The 18,397-nt window shown below is 25.6% G+C and overlaps 1 protein-coding gene across 1 annotated transcript; it reads left to right on the top strand.

Annotated features, from left to right (window-relative positions):
* Nucleotides 1-10,783: 10,783 nt before the first annotated feature.
* Nucleotides 10,784-14,033, top strand: LOC145832598 (dnaJ homolog subfamily A member 1-like). The gene is made up of 7 exons (XM_082939904.1): nucleotides 10,784-10,921; nucleotides 11,508-11,661; nucleotides 11,930-12,078; nucleotides 12,345-12,465; nucleotides 13,000-13,230; nucleotides 13,467-13,686; nucleotides 13,934-14,033. The coding sequence occupies exons 1-7, from the start codon at nucleotides 10,784-10,786 to the stop codon at nucleotides 14,031-14,033; spliced, it is 1,113 nt and encodes a 370-aa protein (XP_082796030.1).
* The last annotated feature ends 4,364 nt before the right edge of the window (nucleotides 14,034-18,397 follow it).

Genomic DNA, 18,397 nt, shown 5'->3' with positions numbered 1-18,397 from the left:
AGCTGAAAAATAATAATTAAAACTGTACTTATACCTTTTTGGAAGAGTTATTTTTAAATAATTTGTATAATATTACAATTAACTGTGGTCATTTAACAAACGGGTTGTTAAAATAATGAAGTACGTTGTTAAACAAACATCTATTTTAATAACCCTAATAATAAAGTTATTAAAACAAAAATTTAAAACTCTAAATTTTGAAGTTTATTTGAAGTAATAGAAAAGAACTAGCTATCATTTGAAAAGTTAACTTACTATTTTTAAACTTTAAACCAAAGAGAATAAGTCGAGCGCGCTCAAGCGTACCATTTTCTAATTACTCTCATTTACTTTTATAGTTATCTCTTCAGCTCTAAAAGCGTGTTTTTATTCTTTGATGGTTTTAAATTAAAGAGGATAATGTGAGCGCTTTAAGCGTACTATTTATTTATCTGTTTTGTTTCTTAATTTTTTATAGATTTCTCTCCAGCGCTCAAAGTGTGTTTTTTATTTGAAGGCTTAAAAATTAAGTTAGAAACTCGAGCGCGCTGTAACATACCATTTATTTTACTCTTTAATTTCTTTTGTTTTTATAGTTGTACCTCAAGCGCAAAAAGCTTGTTATAACTGTATTGTAAGCTTTGTTTTTTAAAAAAAAGTTTAACATTAAAAAAAGAAACGAGTTCAAAACATTAAAAAAGACTTTACTTCAATACAACTTTAACACTAAACTTTAAAAGCTTTAGTATTTTATTTAACACACTTTGATTAGATATTATTTAAAGTTTTTAATTTAATTTTTAATCTTTAAATAATATTTATTTATTACTAAAAAAGATTTTTTTTGTACCCGAGTTTGTCCGAAGCAATTTTGTTAAGACTTTTGCTTATAATGCGTTTAACAAAATATTTAATAACAAAGACTAGTTTTTGGGCACTCAGGGTGACTTTTTATTTTCAAATAGTAGCAACTTAGAGACCTGACATCTATATAAAAGTATATTTTTAGTAGTAACAAATTATAGCAAAAATTTTAAAATCGAAAAGTAAAATATTTCAAAATAATTAATTTAATATTTTTTGAGGTAGAGAGAAGTATCAAGCTGATATTAACAACAGCTAAATAAATAAAATGCTGCTGATTAATTGATGCAAAGTTTAAATGATTATTACAATTACAACTTGTTGTTTCTACATAGTTATATAAAAAAAAATAGAAAAATGGACAACTTAGCTTTCAAAATAACTAATTTAAAGTGTAAACAATTTCTTTTTTAAGTTAAAAAAATATGGGAAAAAAAATTAATTGAAGTTTTTACAAAAGACTTCAACTTCAACTTAATTTGTTGAAAGGTTAAAAAAAAACCAACAAAAAGTAATTTTTTTATAGGTAGAAATGTAACCTAAAAGCATAATTTTAAAATTTTTGCCAACTTTTGTAATTATTTTTGTTTAACATATAAATGCAAAACAAAAACATACAGCTTTTAAAACACTTTTTAATGCTTTCTATGAAGTTTTAATTTGTTAACAAAATTTTCACGGTAGAAAATAATAAACTTTTTAAAACAAATCAGTTCACTATCTAAATTAATAATCTGTTATATCAATAATAAACTTGATCAAAGTAGTTACAACAGTTGTAAAATAATAAAAAGATACTTTTTACAATTTAAACATGATATTTATATCTATGTATGTTTATAAGAAAACTTTTTTAAATTTGATTAAACTTTAATTATTGATAAACCAAACTACAGTATATAACTATTTATACATTTTAAACATGTTGTCCTATGTACTTCACTGTTGTTAAAAATTGAAATCATTCTTCTTTCTGCTATCATTCCACTGTAGGTGATATAACTTAAAAAAAGTGTATTTAAAAGATTTTAAATCTTTTTTTTATTACTTATTCATACACTTAGTATCAATTGCAAACAAAAAACAAATATATAAAATATTCTGTTACAACAAAAATTCAACAGTGACAGTATAAAAATTTTAAAGCTGTTTTCAAGGTTCATGAAAAGAAAAAAAAAAACATTGAACTAAATACAAAACATTTTTAATACACTAGTTTTATTTCATATCATTAATATTTATAAGAAGCTTTGAAAATATAAACTTAAGGGTTAGGTTTTCTAAAATAAAATTGATAACTTATCATCAAATTTTATTAAAAACAAATGTCTTATTAATGAAATTATATAAAAAACTTGAAAACTAAACCTATATGAAGACAGTAATTATTAAAACTTGACTAAAATTTCTAAGCAAAAATAAAAACTCAATATTTTACTAGAAAAAGTCAACATTTAATAAAAATAACTTTGTTATCACATTGTTTATTAAATCAACAGCTTTGATTGATAGTATAATTAAAAAGAAATTTTTATAATTAAATAAGTTTGAAATAAATCATTTGTATAAGTAGGTATTTATTTAACTAGTATTTACTGTTAAATTATATAGAAATTAGACATTTCTAATGTTAATAATTATTAGAGGTCTAAAAAGCATGTAAAAACTTCCTTAATAAATTTTAGTTAAGGTTTATTAAATCTTCTATTATTTTTATTAAACGTTTTTCTAAAAAAAAAGTTTTAATATATACCAACCTTTAAGTCATAATATAAAATTTTTACACTAAAATTTTTTTAATTTTGTAAGACTTAAACTACTTTCAAAAATACTATTGCTAAATAGATAGCAAAAGCTACTAAAGCATTACAATTCTCTTAAAAATGTTTTTAACTACATGAGTACTTAACAAAAACACCCAAGCTGTTTCTGCAGGAGAGGGACATCAAATGACATATTCACTCCTCAATAAAACCATTACACTTGTCAAACAACTGGATAATTACTAAGCAGGTTAAACTCAATGACTACCAATAATCTAATTATTTTTTATATAAAATTTGGAGTATTTATAAATCTTTAAAAAAAAACCAAGTCCATCAACTATCATGCTCTCAAGGTGTTCTTTCCTTAACAAAACCATTACCAGCGTTTTCCTCTCTTCCTCGAGGTCCTTGCTAAATTTTCTTCCACCAGATTCTTTTGTACTAGAAGCAGACAGGATCAGGTTATTGTGCTTATCAAAAGCACTGAAGTAAACTACAAATGTGCAACTATTTTATTAATAAGAAATTATATACAATTTTTGTGATGGTAATAAGGTAATTTCCAAAATCTTAAACTATTATTTTACCTACAGTTATACATCAGTTATTGATAAAGTAGGTTGTCACTCTTTAAGGCATAAAAAACAGCTTTAGTAAAATCAAACTAGTTTTAGTTTTTCAGAAAATTAAAAAATAATAATGAAGATGAGTCAATTAATAAAAATCTGCTTTTTATGACACTTAAAATAGACAAAAAATTTTAATAATAACAAAATAACTTCGTAAAATATAGAACATAAGTAAACACACATTTTAAGAAAAACAAAAACTAGAGGTTAAGTAAAAATAACTAATCTAGACTCAGTAAACCCAAGAGTTTTTATTAAAAACTAGTCTGAAACATTCTGAGTGTATGCAACCTTATTAATTACAGGTAATTTAATATTTACTTGTAATATATAGTTATCTAAGCACTATTAGTTATTAAAATAAACAAATAAGGACAAGACATAAGGGAAATCCTGGTGTATATATAACAGTAAGTTAAATGTATCAAATGATACACTTGATGTGATATGACTTTTTACCTCATAGAGTGTTTTAAAACTATAGTTTATTAACAAATACTAAACTAATTTTAAGTACTTATAAAACTAGGTTGACTTTTTTCCATAAATCACAGATAATGTATATAATATAACATTTTTTTATTTTATTTGCCTTTTATTTTATAAGTAATTTAAGCTAATAGGTTTTAAAAACTACACATGTTTTAGTTGTAAACACTTATCAGGCTGCCACTCGTTTTTTCAAAATTTCAGGTTTTTAAAAGTGCAAAAATTTTAAAATATACATTGTCTAGTTTTTGTTAAAAGTTAAATTTTAGGTAAAATCAGTGTTAAACACTAGGAAAACATTGAAAAAATACTGTAAAGCTACTCTAAATGTGTTTTTTAATAAAAAAAATGATAAAAATATTTTATTTATGTGTTAGATTTTTAATGTAAAATCAATTTTGTTTTACTTAACATGTAAAAATTGATTAAAATTCCAGGTTTTTCCAGATTTCTAGGTAAGGTGGCAACCTTGAGTTATAGTTAAAATCTTACGAATTTTAAAGTAAATTCTTAACATTTTGTGTGTACAATAATTCAAATACTCTTGTTTGATTTTAGAGCAAGATATTTAGATTTCAACTTGAATAGAAGGAAATCAATTGAAATATAAAATTTCAAAAAAATTCTTAACAAAACAATATTTTGCCCTTGAGCTCTTAATTTACGTTTTTTTTTATAAAATCTTTGAAACATTGAAACTGTATATAACAATAATAATAATACTTTAACTTCTTGAGTAAAACATTTGGCCTGATACTTAATGGCATTAAAATATATATTTAAAGACATTGCTGACAGTATTAGTTACCTGATTAAGGGATCAGTAAACCAGTCAGCGGTCTGTATTCAAAATTCTAATGCAACTAACATAATATAATTTTATTTTCAAAAGTTAAGTGAATCCAAAAAAATTAAGTGTTATCTTTAAAAAAAAACTAACTATTGCCTATTTTTTCTTTGTTTAAGGTAGTTTTTGAGATAAATATTTAAAATTAAAAAACTTAGTAAGTACCTAATTTACTTAAATTTTTTTGATTTCTACAGTTAAGGAGAAATTAAAATAACTTTTTAGTCAAACATTTAGTAAAAAACTAAAGAATATTTTTTTTAATTTTTCAAGTATATTTGTTTTAAAAATTATCCCTATTTAAACTTATTGTTTGTAATAAAGTAAATAAAATACATTGAAAACTTGAAATAAATTGCTTAGATTTATAGAAAAAGACAAAATTTTTTTGAATGTATGTGATAATTGAATGTGAAAGTACAAATTTTCATAGGTATATTTTCCATGGGGTTGCCACTCATAGGTCAAAAAAACTTATCTAAGTGACAAAAAGCTGCTCAAGTCAAAACTTAGAAACATTTGAAATTTAATAAAATATTTTTTTTTAACAAACTTGGCCATAAAAAGCAAAAAATGAAAATAAGTCAACTAAAAATCATTTAAATCTAAAAAAATAATAAGTGGTAATAAAATCATTGTTAAACAGTAATCCAGGTTTTATTCTTTCTTAAAATCATACATTTTCATTTGTACTTAGACCAGACCAAATCTATCATGACAAATGTATACTTTTAATGGGATAGTACAATCAGTTTTATCCTTTGTAATATACTATGTAGTACAATAAAAGTAGTTAGAACACAAGAAATAAGTACATGACTGTACACTTAAAAAACATGTCTGTAAAATTTGAACACTATTACAAAGAAATGTCTGTGTTAGAGTGCTTTATGTAATAGATTGTACTTTGATGAAAGCAAATAAAAATGTATATTTAAAAAAGTTCAGATGGTCATAAAAAATTAAGTCTATTAGATAAAAAACAAATGGATAAAAAACTGTAGTTTTAACAACATGTCTGCAAAACTTGACTATTTTTTTTAAATAAATGTATTTGTTAGAGCACTTTTCTGATTTTTAATGAAAAAAGGACTAAATACTCAATTATTTAAGTAAAAAACAATTTTAAAAACAGGTTTAAAAAACTTAGTTAGGAAATTATAAAATATAATTTTACAATTAAATATAATGAATAAAATTTCTTTTTTTAATTTTTCTGCACTCACTTTCAAGTGTTTACAAATATACATTATGAAGTTATGTAGCTTCTGTGTTTGAATGTAAGAAATAAATTTATTTTAGTAAATTCCCTTGGGAAAACAAAAACAGCTAGAATTATTGAGCCTTATACTTATAACATGTCTGCTCCCAACCATTTTTGCTTAAAAACCTAATTACGCTTGGAGCCCAGTTAGTAAGCCTGACAGCCAAACCAGATAAAAGTGTGGTACTGAGCTCTAAGAAGTAGTTCGGTTTTGAGTTAAAGTGGTAGCGGACAGCTTTCGTTATTTGTGCATAAGTCCCTTCCGCTGCGAGTTCCTCCTCCGGAGGAACTCTTGCTCCCGGGACTTTTGCACAAATAACGAAAGCCGTCCTTTAGGCCGCGTCCTTATGCTGGTCGGCACCTAATTAGTTTTTTGTTTGATGTAGGAGTAGTTACGCAAGTTCTTTTAGTATGTTATTTTTCTCTTATACACTTGTGAGTATCCATATGTATGTTTGATATTAAAAACATCTGAATTACAGTAAAGTTTTATGTTTTATAGTATATAACATTGATGTAGTACTCCAAATGGTATAGTTTTGGAGTAGACAATCAATTTATTATTCTATATATAACACTTCACTTATTGTAAATTGATTTATTAATATCATTCTATTGTATTTTGTCTCATAAACTTACTAGTTGTACATACCAGTTAGTTTACCTATAAAAGTCTTCTATCTAATTTATGTTATTATTTAAACAGCCTTAGCTTTATTTATTTGTTTGTACTGTATGTTGTTAAGTAATTTAATTCTACTTATAGCTCAAAGTTAAGTAAAGACTGAACTGAGTTTTAGTGCTATTAACAGATATGTTTAATTTAAAAGTGAAATGTTTAATAGTATATATCTATAAGTAATTCGAACTACTAAAAAGTAACACAACAGTTTTACGTTGTAGTTTACTTTATCAGTATCATTCTATATCAATTCGAAAAGTTATATTAATTCAAGTTACCAAGTCTCATAAACAGCAAATAAATTCTTAATTTAGTGTTTAATTATACTTTAGACCAGCTTTTTTTCATGTTTTACCTCTTATTGGAAAATAATTACTTAACTAATCCCAATTTACACTACTTTGGTGCCGGTTACTCTATGAATCAGTTCCTGTATCATTTGTTTGAGTTACACTAGTAGATTACTTACTGATATTTAAGCGTCGTTAGGCTTCAAAGAGAAAAACAATGGTTAAACTAAGTTAAAATTTTCCATTTACATAAGTAAGTATTTACGTCTTAAATTGTATAACAAATGTTTGGACATCTTTTAAATTAGACTCTTACAAAATACCGTTTATGTCCACAGTTTTTCAGGTAATTTTGTAATATTTTTTATTTTTGTATATTTACAATTATTACGTCATCACCCTGTAGTCTCATACAGTATAAACTTAGTAATTTTTACTTACACTTTAGTTGTATATGGATATAATCTTTTGGATTATAAATTATTTAATTTGTTTCAAGTAAGACTAATTGTATGTACATAATAAGTATTGGATAAGGTGTATTTTAATTAAACTAACAGATACAAACATATTTGGCAATTAGATCTTAAATATTTTACTGTTGCGTATAAAGGATTCTAATTTTTAAATTACAATCAAATCTTAATATTTAATTATCATGTTGTTGCGCTGGTTTATGTGATTGTTTCTAGTTTCATATCACAGACAACATGTGTATTTAACTATAATTTTAAAAGATTAAACTGTTTTTCAAGTAAATCAAGTAAAATTTTTAATAATAAACGTCTTAAATTGTCTACACAAAGTTCTACAAAATATATGCATTATCATACTAACGAAAGGTCTTTTTTTGTCTATTTAATTTTGGTGTTTGTTTTCGACTCAATATTAAATATTACAACATTTGAATTGAAAGTAAAGTTTTATGTTTTATAGTATGTATCCTGTGTTTTGCGTACTACAAATGATACAATTTTGTAGTAGATAACTCTGGTATTATTCTATAACTAACACTTCAGCTTACTTTTCTATTATGTTTATCAGTATCATTGTATTGTAATTCAACTAGTTATGTTACTACATAATATTCAATACTAATTGTGTCTCGTAAATAAATTACCAGTTAAGTATTCAATCATATCTTAATTTTTTTGCTTATAAAGGTCAATTGAAAGTTAGTTATGGCATTACTCTGGTTTAATCACAGTTAGACATAACAATTTATAATACTTGTTAACATTGAATTATATATTATTAATTGAACTATATGGGTTTATTAGAAAGTAAAGACTTTAGATTGTATTGGATTTATCGATCTAAGTAAATAAAGTATTGTGCATGTTGAACTAATCACAATCTGAAAATTATAAGACTAAAAGCTAAATAGTATTGTTTTATTCATGAAAAATGTTAACGCACTTGTTCTAACAATTCTGATTTTTTATCGTTTACATAAAGTTTTTGGTTTTTTTTTTTGCACAAAATTTTGTGGCCGAAATGATCGAGACATTAGTTTTTGAGTATAGGCAAGTTAAAAAAAAGTTAAATGTTCATTTTTATTGAATATTGATGCTTGAAAATTTGCATAAACTTTCATGTTTACAGTTCAGTCTAGTTTCCAGATAAAGTTTGGTTCTATCTATTAGGTAAACTTGCTGTTGTTAATATAAATGCAATTGTCTCGAAATATTTATGGAGTTGAATATTTAAACTAATAGAAGTTTACAAAAACAAACCTAAAAATTATAAATAAACAAATAAAGTTTTAAGAAGTATGTACACTTACTTATAAACTTGATGAAGTGTTTTTGTGTTTATGTCGAAACTTAATTGTTTTATGTGTATTAAACTGTTAAATAAAGAAATAATGCTAAACTTAAGTCATGTAAAAATAAGTTATTGTACAAAATAACGACCAAATTGATAATAGTGAGTTGTGAAGTTAAGCTAAGCATTAATGTCTGCATAAATGTTTATTCACATACTTATTGCAACTATGTATACTAGAGTGAAGTATTGTTTTAATAATAAGTACACAAACCAATAAGTTTCTACAAAAAATTATTGAGAAAAAACTTCACTAATTAATCACAAGCTTAATGTAATAGTATTAGCAACACGACTTAATTTTAGACTCTTGTAGAATACTTTTTGTTTAAGCAGTTAGTTAATGGTTAAAAATGTAAATCTTTGAACTAAAATGAAGGTTTAAAGCGGAAATTAGGAATATAGCAGTGGTATTTGTTATGAAGATGCTAGTGCCTGCTATGTGTTTCAATTTCTAACTCATATCATACAAAAGCATACAAGTTTGAAACGTGTTCAAAAACCAAATAGTTCAAACTCAAAGCTTTGAAGTTTCAAACTTCCATTTTGTCTATTTTTCATCATTTTTATAAAGTGTTTGGTGTTTTTTAAAGCAGAATTTTATGCTGAAATCGATAGTAAAATCTATTCTAAAATAAAACAAAGTTTAAAAAAGTTATAGCCAAAAGTTTTAAACAAGCTTAAAATTTTCAAAGCGAAAGAAGAGAAACCACGTGATAAAATTAATTTTCCGGCTCAAATTTGCCATAAGAAAGTATCGTGAAATAAATCTTATTTTTTATCGTTTTGATAAATTTTTTGGTGTTTTTTCGCATAAAATTTTCCGCCAGAAACGACGGAAATGTTTATTTTTAATTAATGGCAAGTTTAAAATAAATAGAAAAATCTTCCGAAAAAAAGTTATACTTGTTCATTATCATTCAATTTTATAGCATAAAAGTTTGCATAAATTTCAATGACTACAGTTGGTATGGTCTTTAGACAAAAATTACTTTTTTATAAAGTATATTGATGTATTTAGTTCTTTAAAAGTTTATAAAACAAATTACTTTGACTAATAATTTCATTAGTATTTTGATACGTGTTAATATAGTTTGTCCTTTATATAGCTAAATTTTAGTGTTCTAATAAATGTCTACTCACATATTTATTGTAACTAAGGGTTCTCTTTAATACTAGTTTGATGTGTTGTTTTATAAATAAGTTCTACACAAATCAACAAGCATTATAAACTGGATTTTACAAGTATCAATGTAATTAATAGCTCTTAGCTTAAGTATTAAGTAAGATAACATTAGAGTAAATTGTTAGTTTTATCATTATGTTATTTAATAGATAGCATATTTATATCAAAAAAATGTGCTCAGAGCAATTTTAATGAATCTCGTTTATAATTTAATTTAAATATCAAGTATATTTTGTGATACTTGATTATGGGGTAACTCATAATTCGTTTAACTTGAGGTCTAAATGAAGCTTTATATTTTTAATGAATAGTAGATTTTTATTAAAATAATGTGCTTTAAGCAGTTTGAATAAATATCGTTTGTAATTTAATTCAAATTTCAAGTATACTTTATCTTGATGCTTGATTATTGGCCACGAAATTTCATCCTGATAAGAACCCGGGATATAATCAAGTTTCTGAGAAAGTAATCTATAAAATCTTTGTTGATAGTTCAATAAATTAAGTTATTTAGTTGGTAAAAAAAGATCAGTTGATTTTAAACACTAAAACTTATAATTTGTTTTTCACTTATACAAATTAAATTAATTGAATAGAGTCTAATGTTTATAGAAAAAATACGCACTTTCGACTAGCTTATGATTACTGTTAAACCTTTATTGTTATACATACCTGCTATAGAGTATAAAAATCGTAGATGAAAATCATATGGCTTTCTTAAGTACTCGTTTTTTTATTTCTAATATGAATTTAGCCCTTATGTTTTTTACACAATACAGTTTGAATAACTTTCATTTAGAAAACAAATGTGTCACAGTTAAAGAAAATTTCTTTTCTTTTGCATATTTAAACCTTATGTTGTTTAAAGAAAGTTTTTATAATTATTGTGTTTAAGGATAAATTTGTATATTTCTTAACTAAATAGAAATTTCTATAGAAAATAATATCAAAGTAAACAAAATGGTTGAAACTAAATTGTACGAAACTCTTGGTGTAACTCGCACAGCAACTGCTAGTGAATTGAAGAAAGCTTACAGAAAAATGGCCATGAAGTTTCATCCTGATAAGAACCCGGGTAATGCTCAAGCTTCTGAGAAGGTATTCAATAAGTTCTTTGTTGACAGTTCAATAAGTTACTTTACTGAACTTAAGTTATTTAGTTGTTAAAAACAAGATCAAGTAATATAAAACATTTTTTTCTCGCTTTTAGTAATAAAATTAATTTAATAGAGTTTAATGTTTTTAAAAAAAATACGCACTTTTGACTAGCTTTTGAATTTAATTACTGTTAAATTTTTATTATTATAGAAACCTGATATAGAATATAAAAATCGTAGTTGAAAATCATATGGCTTACTTAAGTATTCTTTTTTTTATTTCTAATATAAATTTAGCCCTTATTGTTTTCACACAATATAGTTTTGAATAACTTTCATCTAAAAAACAAATATGTCTTATTTCAAGAAAATTTCTTTTCTTTTAAATAATTAAAGTAAACTTTCCATATCTTGTAATTTTAATCGCACCAACACTACAAGCTTCAACAGTTAAAGGAGATTTTTCTTACTTAAATCTACTTTATATTTTAATGTACTTCTTTACAAACAAGTTTTGCACAGTTCAAGATAATTTCCTTTTCTTATATCACATTACTTAATTTTTTCCAAACAAATACGTACTACAGTTCAAGGAAATATCTTACGCGTACGAGGTTTTGTCAGACGAGGAGAAGAGAGCAATATACGACGAGGGGGGCGAGCAGGCGTTGAAGGAAGGAGGCAGTAACCAGAATCAGGAACCAACGGACTTTTTTGACTTTCGGTTCGGTTTTGGTGGAAGTAAGTTGTTGAATTTTATGCTTGAAAACATTGCAAAACAATATCAAAATATTGAGAAAATTAAGCGATTCTGGTATCATTTTATACTTTAAAATGGCAAGTAGTTCTATGATAAATGTTTGTTTTCAAACGCAATTGTTTATAGATATCCTAGTAGTAAGTGATTTTGAAAGTACTTTGATTTTACAATATGATCAAGTTTCATAATCAAAAACTTTTGGTAGTTATGTAGTTATCGGAATTTATTTTAACTTTTATTTGCTTCAAGTGGGTGGGCAACGCGGACCGCCGAAGGTAGCGGTCGTCATGCACGAGCTGAAGGTATCGTTGGAGCAAATGTACAGCGGCGCCACCAGACGGTTGAAAATAAACAGGAAGGTTGTGTGCAAGCAGTGCAGCGGTAGAGGGGGCAGCAACGTTAGAAGTTGAAGGGACTGCGATGGTCAGGGTATCAGGTTCATCTATCAGAACTTGGGAATGAACATGGTTCGACGGGTGAGTGTTTTTGTATTGTATTATGTATATATAATGTTTTTGTGTATAATCATTAGTACTTTATTGTATGATCTAAACAGTTTAAATATATGTCTGTTTAGAAATATTTTTTTGTAAGAACACTGATGAAATTTTTCGATTTATGAACTACTAATGTAAACCTATATTTTAATATTGCTTGTTTTCAGGTACAACAAACATGTCATTTTTGCAACGGTGAAGGAGAGATTATCGTTGACAAATGCAAGAATTGTCATGGAAAAAAGATTCTAACCCAACCCAAAATCATTGAAGTTCATATTGACAAAGGTTTTATTTTTTATTAAAACTTATATTTTTATTTATAACATTGTAGTTTGTTTTAAATCAAACAATTTAAGTTTTCATTTAATTAGCTATGAGGAGATTTTTATTTATTATTTATTTTTACAGTTTATTATCAACAAAACAACGTTTCACTCCTATATTGGGATATTCTATTTGAATAAGGTTTGTATATTATTTACAACAACTGATGATTTTCTATATCCGAATATAGGAGTGAAACATTGTTTTGTTATCATTTATATTTCACACACGGTTTTTTTTCGAAAATATCTTAAACTAAAATAAATAAATAAATGTGTCTTTCTTAATTATTGGTTACAATAAAAACATAAATAACTTGTATGAGATAATCAAACCATTTATTTACCAAAAATTATTCCAAGTTTTCACAATTTGAGCAGATTAAGTTCACAAAGTCTCATTAAATTCAACTGAATTCTCAAACAAAGTTAGCGTACTTACTCAAGTAGTCTTTATTGTTTCAAAACAAAACATAACATTTTTGTACTTCAACAGGAATGAAAACGGGACACACGGTCAAGTTCACGGGCGCGGGAGACGAGGAGCCCGGCAAGGTCGCAGGTGACGTCATAATCGGGTTGAAGCAGAAGCCCCACGACGTTTACACGAGGAAAAACATGGACCTGCACTTGCAAATTGATATTTCCTTAAGTGAGGCTCTCACCGGATTCCAACGCGTCATAAAGACTCTGGATGGAAGAGAACTTCTCACCACAAACGGACCCTGTATGTAGTTATTTGTTTTTATCTAATTTAGTGGAAATTAATATTTTAAAAAAGTATAATATATTCTAAATTTTTGTTTAATTTTACTAATGATAAAATGAAGAGAAAGAAAAATAAACATAAAATTAAACAGGCCAAAAGGTCTAACCAGCATTTAAATTTAAGTTATTTAACACTCTTACCAATCTAAAAAAATGTAAAAACAATCACAGTATTAAGTGAACAATCTTTCATAGGTGACATCAAAGACGGCTGCATGGTAAAATGCATAAACGAGGAGGGAATGCCGAAGCACAGAAACCCGCTGATAAACGGAAGGATGGTTGTGAAGTTCGTTGTAGTTTTTCCACCAGGCGGGTTGAAGGATGAGAAAGTATTGAAGCAACTGGAAGGCCTCCTCCCGCCCAAGAAGACTGTTGAGGTTGAAGATAATTACGAAGAAGTCACTTTGGAACCGTAAGTTGCTAATGTGAAACAATTACCATTTTAATTAATGTTTTTAGCTGATTTTAAAATATATTTCTTAACATTTTTTTATCTTTTTAAAATTCATTATCTTGAAAACTTGGTCAACATATCTTTTTTTATTAACTTTTTTAATAAAAAGAGTCTTCTTAAAATCTCTAAAGAACATGATACATTTAAAGTTTGATTTTTTTATATGGGAAAGAACGTCAATCTAAAACATTAATTTTTATTTCAGATGCAATATTCTACCATCTCGTGCAACTGATTCACAAAACGATGATTCGAACGAAACAGATCCAGGACAGCAATTTTTCCGTAGATTTTTTAACTTGTAGTGGAAAAACTTAACAAGTTGTGTTGTGGTTAAAATGTAACTTTTATAGTTTAATTATTTTAGGAAATTTATTTAGCTGTCTTGCACATGTCCTGGACATGACTTTAAACTGTATTCAACTGTATCCTGGTGTATGACTTGATGATCGAAAGGTTTTTTCGTACACCAGGTCCTAGGACCAAATATTTGAACGCTTTTTTTTTCGTTCAATAAACAATACATATTTGTTTACACTCTTAGTTAATAAACTTTAGTTAGTTAACAATCAAAGTGCTTTAAGAAAATATTATTTAATGATTTTTAAGCTTAAACGGTTTTTCTTAAACGGTCTTAAATACATAGTATGTACTTATAAAACTTTTGTTTAGTTTATAAGTAATAATAAGTTAATTTATAATTTATTTTCAATTATAGAACCACTTTGCTAAGAATTTATGAAGTCCATACTGACTTGATATTTCTAATTATCGTTTCTGTAATGCTGAATTGTAAGCGTTTTTAATATCAATGTAAACTACTTGAATACATATGCTTTTGAGATAAGGAACTATCCATGAATATAAGCATATTAATGATTGAATGTTTTACTAGCGGTTAGGGACAAAACCAACTTTATAGATATTTGAGCTCCCATCTTAAACTTTATATATGGTGATTTTAATCTTTTGAGTTATAAAAAAATAAACTTAAAAGAAAAGTCAACAACTATTACACTTATAACATCATTTACTAATTTCAACAAAATATATAGGCACATAGTTATTGACAGTAGTTAGTGTTCAATGTACAAATATAATAAGACTTATATTTAAGCTTTGAAATTTTAATATTCAATTTAGCTTATTTTTCATCGTTTTAATATATTTTTTGGGGTTTTTTAGCATGAAATTTTGTGCAAGAAACGATGGACAAGTTTATTTTAAAGTATTGGTAAGTTTTAAAAAAAGTAAGAAAAAAATTCCAAAAAAATTATACTTGTTCATTATCATTCAATTTTGATGGTAAAAAGTTTGCATATTTTTAATGATATTGTAATTTGCTATAAATCAAGTAATAGAAAGTTTTTCAACTTAAGTAGCTTTAAAAAGACCATTATATTTTATTTTCACAGTTTATTATAAACAAAACAATGTTTTACTCCTATATTAAGATACAAGAGATCTTCAGTTGTTAAAAATAAATCAAAACAATTGAAGAAAAAAAAAAGTTCAAGGTTTATATATAAAAAGTATAATAAGTAAAACTAAATTAAAAAAGCCAAAGTATTGAAAGACCTATGGTTTTAAAAACTTATATTTATAACTTAAAACTTGTTACTATAACTACATTAATTTTTACTGTGAAGTATGAGATGTAATTGTCAAAATAGGTTATATAATGCCTATTATAACTTTAATGACTACGTTTGTTATGGTTTTTAGATAAAAGCTATATGTTCTTTAACAGTTTTTATAATGAATTTAACTTTTGCTAATAGCTTCATTAGTGTTTTGTTATGTGTTAAACATAGTTTGTAAAATTAAGCTAAGAAGCCTTAATGTCTTCGTAAGTGTTTATTAAGGTGTTTATTACACCAAAATATCTCATTAAAACTAGAGTGAGCATTATTTGAAAACTAAATAAACAAACCAACAAGTTTGTATAGTAAGTTACATAAACTAAACTATTAATCTCAAGTTTATGGTTATTATATTAAATCAAAGTTTGATTTAAAACATTTAAATTTACTTATACAGATTTTGTTTTAGCAGTTGATGAACAGTCACAAATACAAATCTTTTACAGAAAGAAAATTTTAAAGCTGAAATAAAAAATATAGCAGAGATATTTGCTATGAACACGGTTCGAATACTAATACCTGCTAATTGTTTCTAACTCATATCATGCAAATAGATAAAAGTTTTAAACGTATTTAAAACAAAAAATAGTGTAAATTCAAAGATTTAAAGTTTTAAAGCTATTTTATGCTTATTTTTCATCCTTTTTATAAAGTGTTAGGTGTTTTTTGAAGCAGAATTCGGTGCTCGACATGATGGTAAAATTTATTTTTGAAAAAAACAAGGTTTAAAAAAGTTAGAGCTAAAAGTTGAAAATTAGCTTAAAGTTGTCAAAGCGAGAGAAGAGAGACCTCGTGAATGTCACCAAGTGAATTTTTTGCACAAAGTTTTTATTTATTACGTAATTATACAAAAATTCTGTTTGCAGAAATTTCTAAAAATTTGCAATTCATTTTAGAAAAGTTTTCTTGAAAGTAGTAGGTCATCAAATTTTTACTTTAACTTTCTTTACATATGTACTTTCAGAGTTTACCTTTTACATGTTTCTTTAAGTAATAAAAGGTACTTAAAGTACAAGCACATACAATTCAAAACCAATGACAGTTAAAACTTGAACTGTTTATGAATGAATAAGAAAGAAAACAAAACAAATCTACATCATCTGCATGTTGTCAAAGTGATTTAAATCAACAGTGTACTACTTTATTGTGATAGTCATGTATTTTATATTCTTTTTGTTCACAACTTCAAAGAAAATTCTCTACCTGTATGTTGAAAAATTGTCTTAAATCAACAGACTTCTACTTTATTTTGATAATCATGTGTTTTATTTTCTATTTGTTCACAACTTCACAGTAAAGTCTTTACCTGTATGTTGAAAAATTGTCTTAACTCAACAGTGTACTACTTTATTGTCATTATCATGTGTTTTATTTTCTTTTTGTTCACAACTTCAAAGAAAAGTCTTATATCTGTATGTTTAAAAAGTGTCTTAAATCAATAGCCTTTTACTCATGGTCATTTGTTTGATTTACTTTATATTCATAAACTCACTAAAAAGTCTTGTGTTGAGCAGAAACAAATTGGGCATCTTTATTTAAATGCTAGATCAACCATCTTTATAATCCCTAATCAATCCTCAGTACTGCTAACCATTTTGGTGAACCAAGTCAGTTCTTGGACTATTGCAGCTATTAGTGAGGTTAGTTTTTTGTTTAATTAAGATAGATAAATGTTATACAAGATTATTTTTCAGGGTTGCCAAGCATTTAATGTTTTCTCAATTTTAAATACTTAAAAATTATTTAATTAAATATTGTTTTTGTAAACATAGAACATCATTAATATAATTTAGTGCTCAAACTCAATTGATATCAACTAAATGTAAAGTACATAATGCTGTAACAGCTTTTGCTGCTTAGTTTCTAATCAAATATAAATTGAGCTGAATTTTACAAGAGTACAGTTTTTGAATTAAAGACTGGCAACCCTGGTATTCATATTGTTAGTAATTTTTTAAGTAAATGTTTTATTATTATTATTTAATCCACTAAGCAATTGAAGCTATAGAGTAAAAAATATGAGTTACATATTTTATTACATACAAACATATAAGAACACAAACAAAATTAAGAAAGCTTGATCAACTGACTGATATTTAGTTTGTGTTTTTATATGTTTTTATAACTAAGTTAGATAAAAGTCTGGTTTGTTTCAGTTAGTTGTAGTGATTGTAATTAAAAGTGGTAATAAAATTCATAGTTTAAATACATTATAAAATTAATAATCATTAAGTGGTTATTATAGTTGATTGAGTTGTGATAAGTAAACTGTAACTAGCTGACAAAAACCAGACTGTTGTCTGACTATACATGATGTTTGAAAAAAGACTATGTTTTAAAGACATGTTAAACTAATTTTCTGGAACGTTAATAATACTTCAAAAAAGTCTTTGTCTGGAATTTTAATTGTGACATTATAAAATAGTGTATCATAAGTATTTGTTTCATGTTCAACTTGATGATATGTGTAACATTAAGCCAAATGTTTTTTGTTAGTTTTGTCTAAACCAGTGTTAGTATATGAAATGCTGTATAAAACAAACACTTATGATATACTGTTAGAAAGTGTCACCATAAAAATTCTTATGAAAGATTATTTAAACGATTAATAGTTAGTTTTTTATATAATATACAAGCATGTTAACTACATTCTTTGAACAAAAACTGTTCAAACCATAACAAGATGTTTGTTAAATGTTTTTAGAATTATGTAGTACAGTGTAATAATTGATAATGCTAATTTAGATAAGAGTCTGGTTTGTTACTTGTAGTGGCTTTAGAGTGTATTTAAAAGCTAATAAAAGAAAAAATGTAAAATTGATATTTAGAAACAAATGTTGATAACCCTTTAGTGTTTTACAGAGCTATGCTAAACAAACTGTGACTAGCTGACAAAACCAGACTTTTATCTGACTACATATGATTGTTATATAGACATGCTAAACTTTTTTTTGGAACACTACTAATAGTTTAAAGTAGCCTTTGTCTTGAATTTGTATTGTGACATTTTAAATTAACATAGGTGT

The sequence above is a fragment of the Thalia democratica genome, chromosome 3 (genome assembly GCF_965202585.1).
Source record: "Thalia democratica chromosome 3, ktThaDemo2.hap1.1, whole genome shotgun sequence".
NCBI classification, from domain to species: Eukaryota; Metazoa; Chordata; class Thaliacea; order Salpida; family Salpidae; genus Thalia; species Thalia democratica.
Note: the sequence above shows the minus strand (reverse complement) of the source record. Positions and strands in the feature narration are given on the sequence as shown.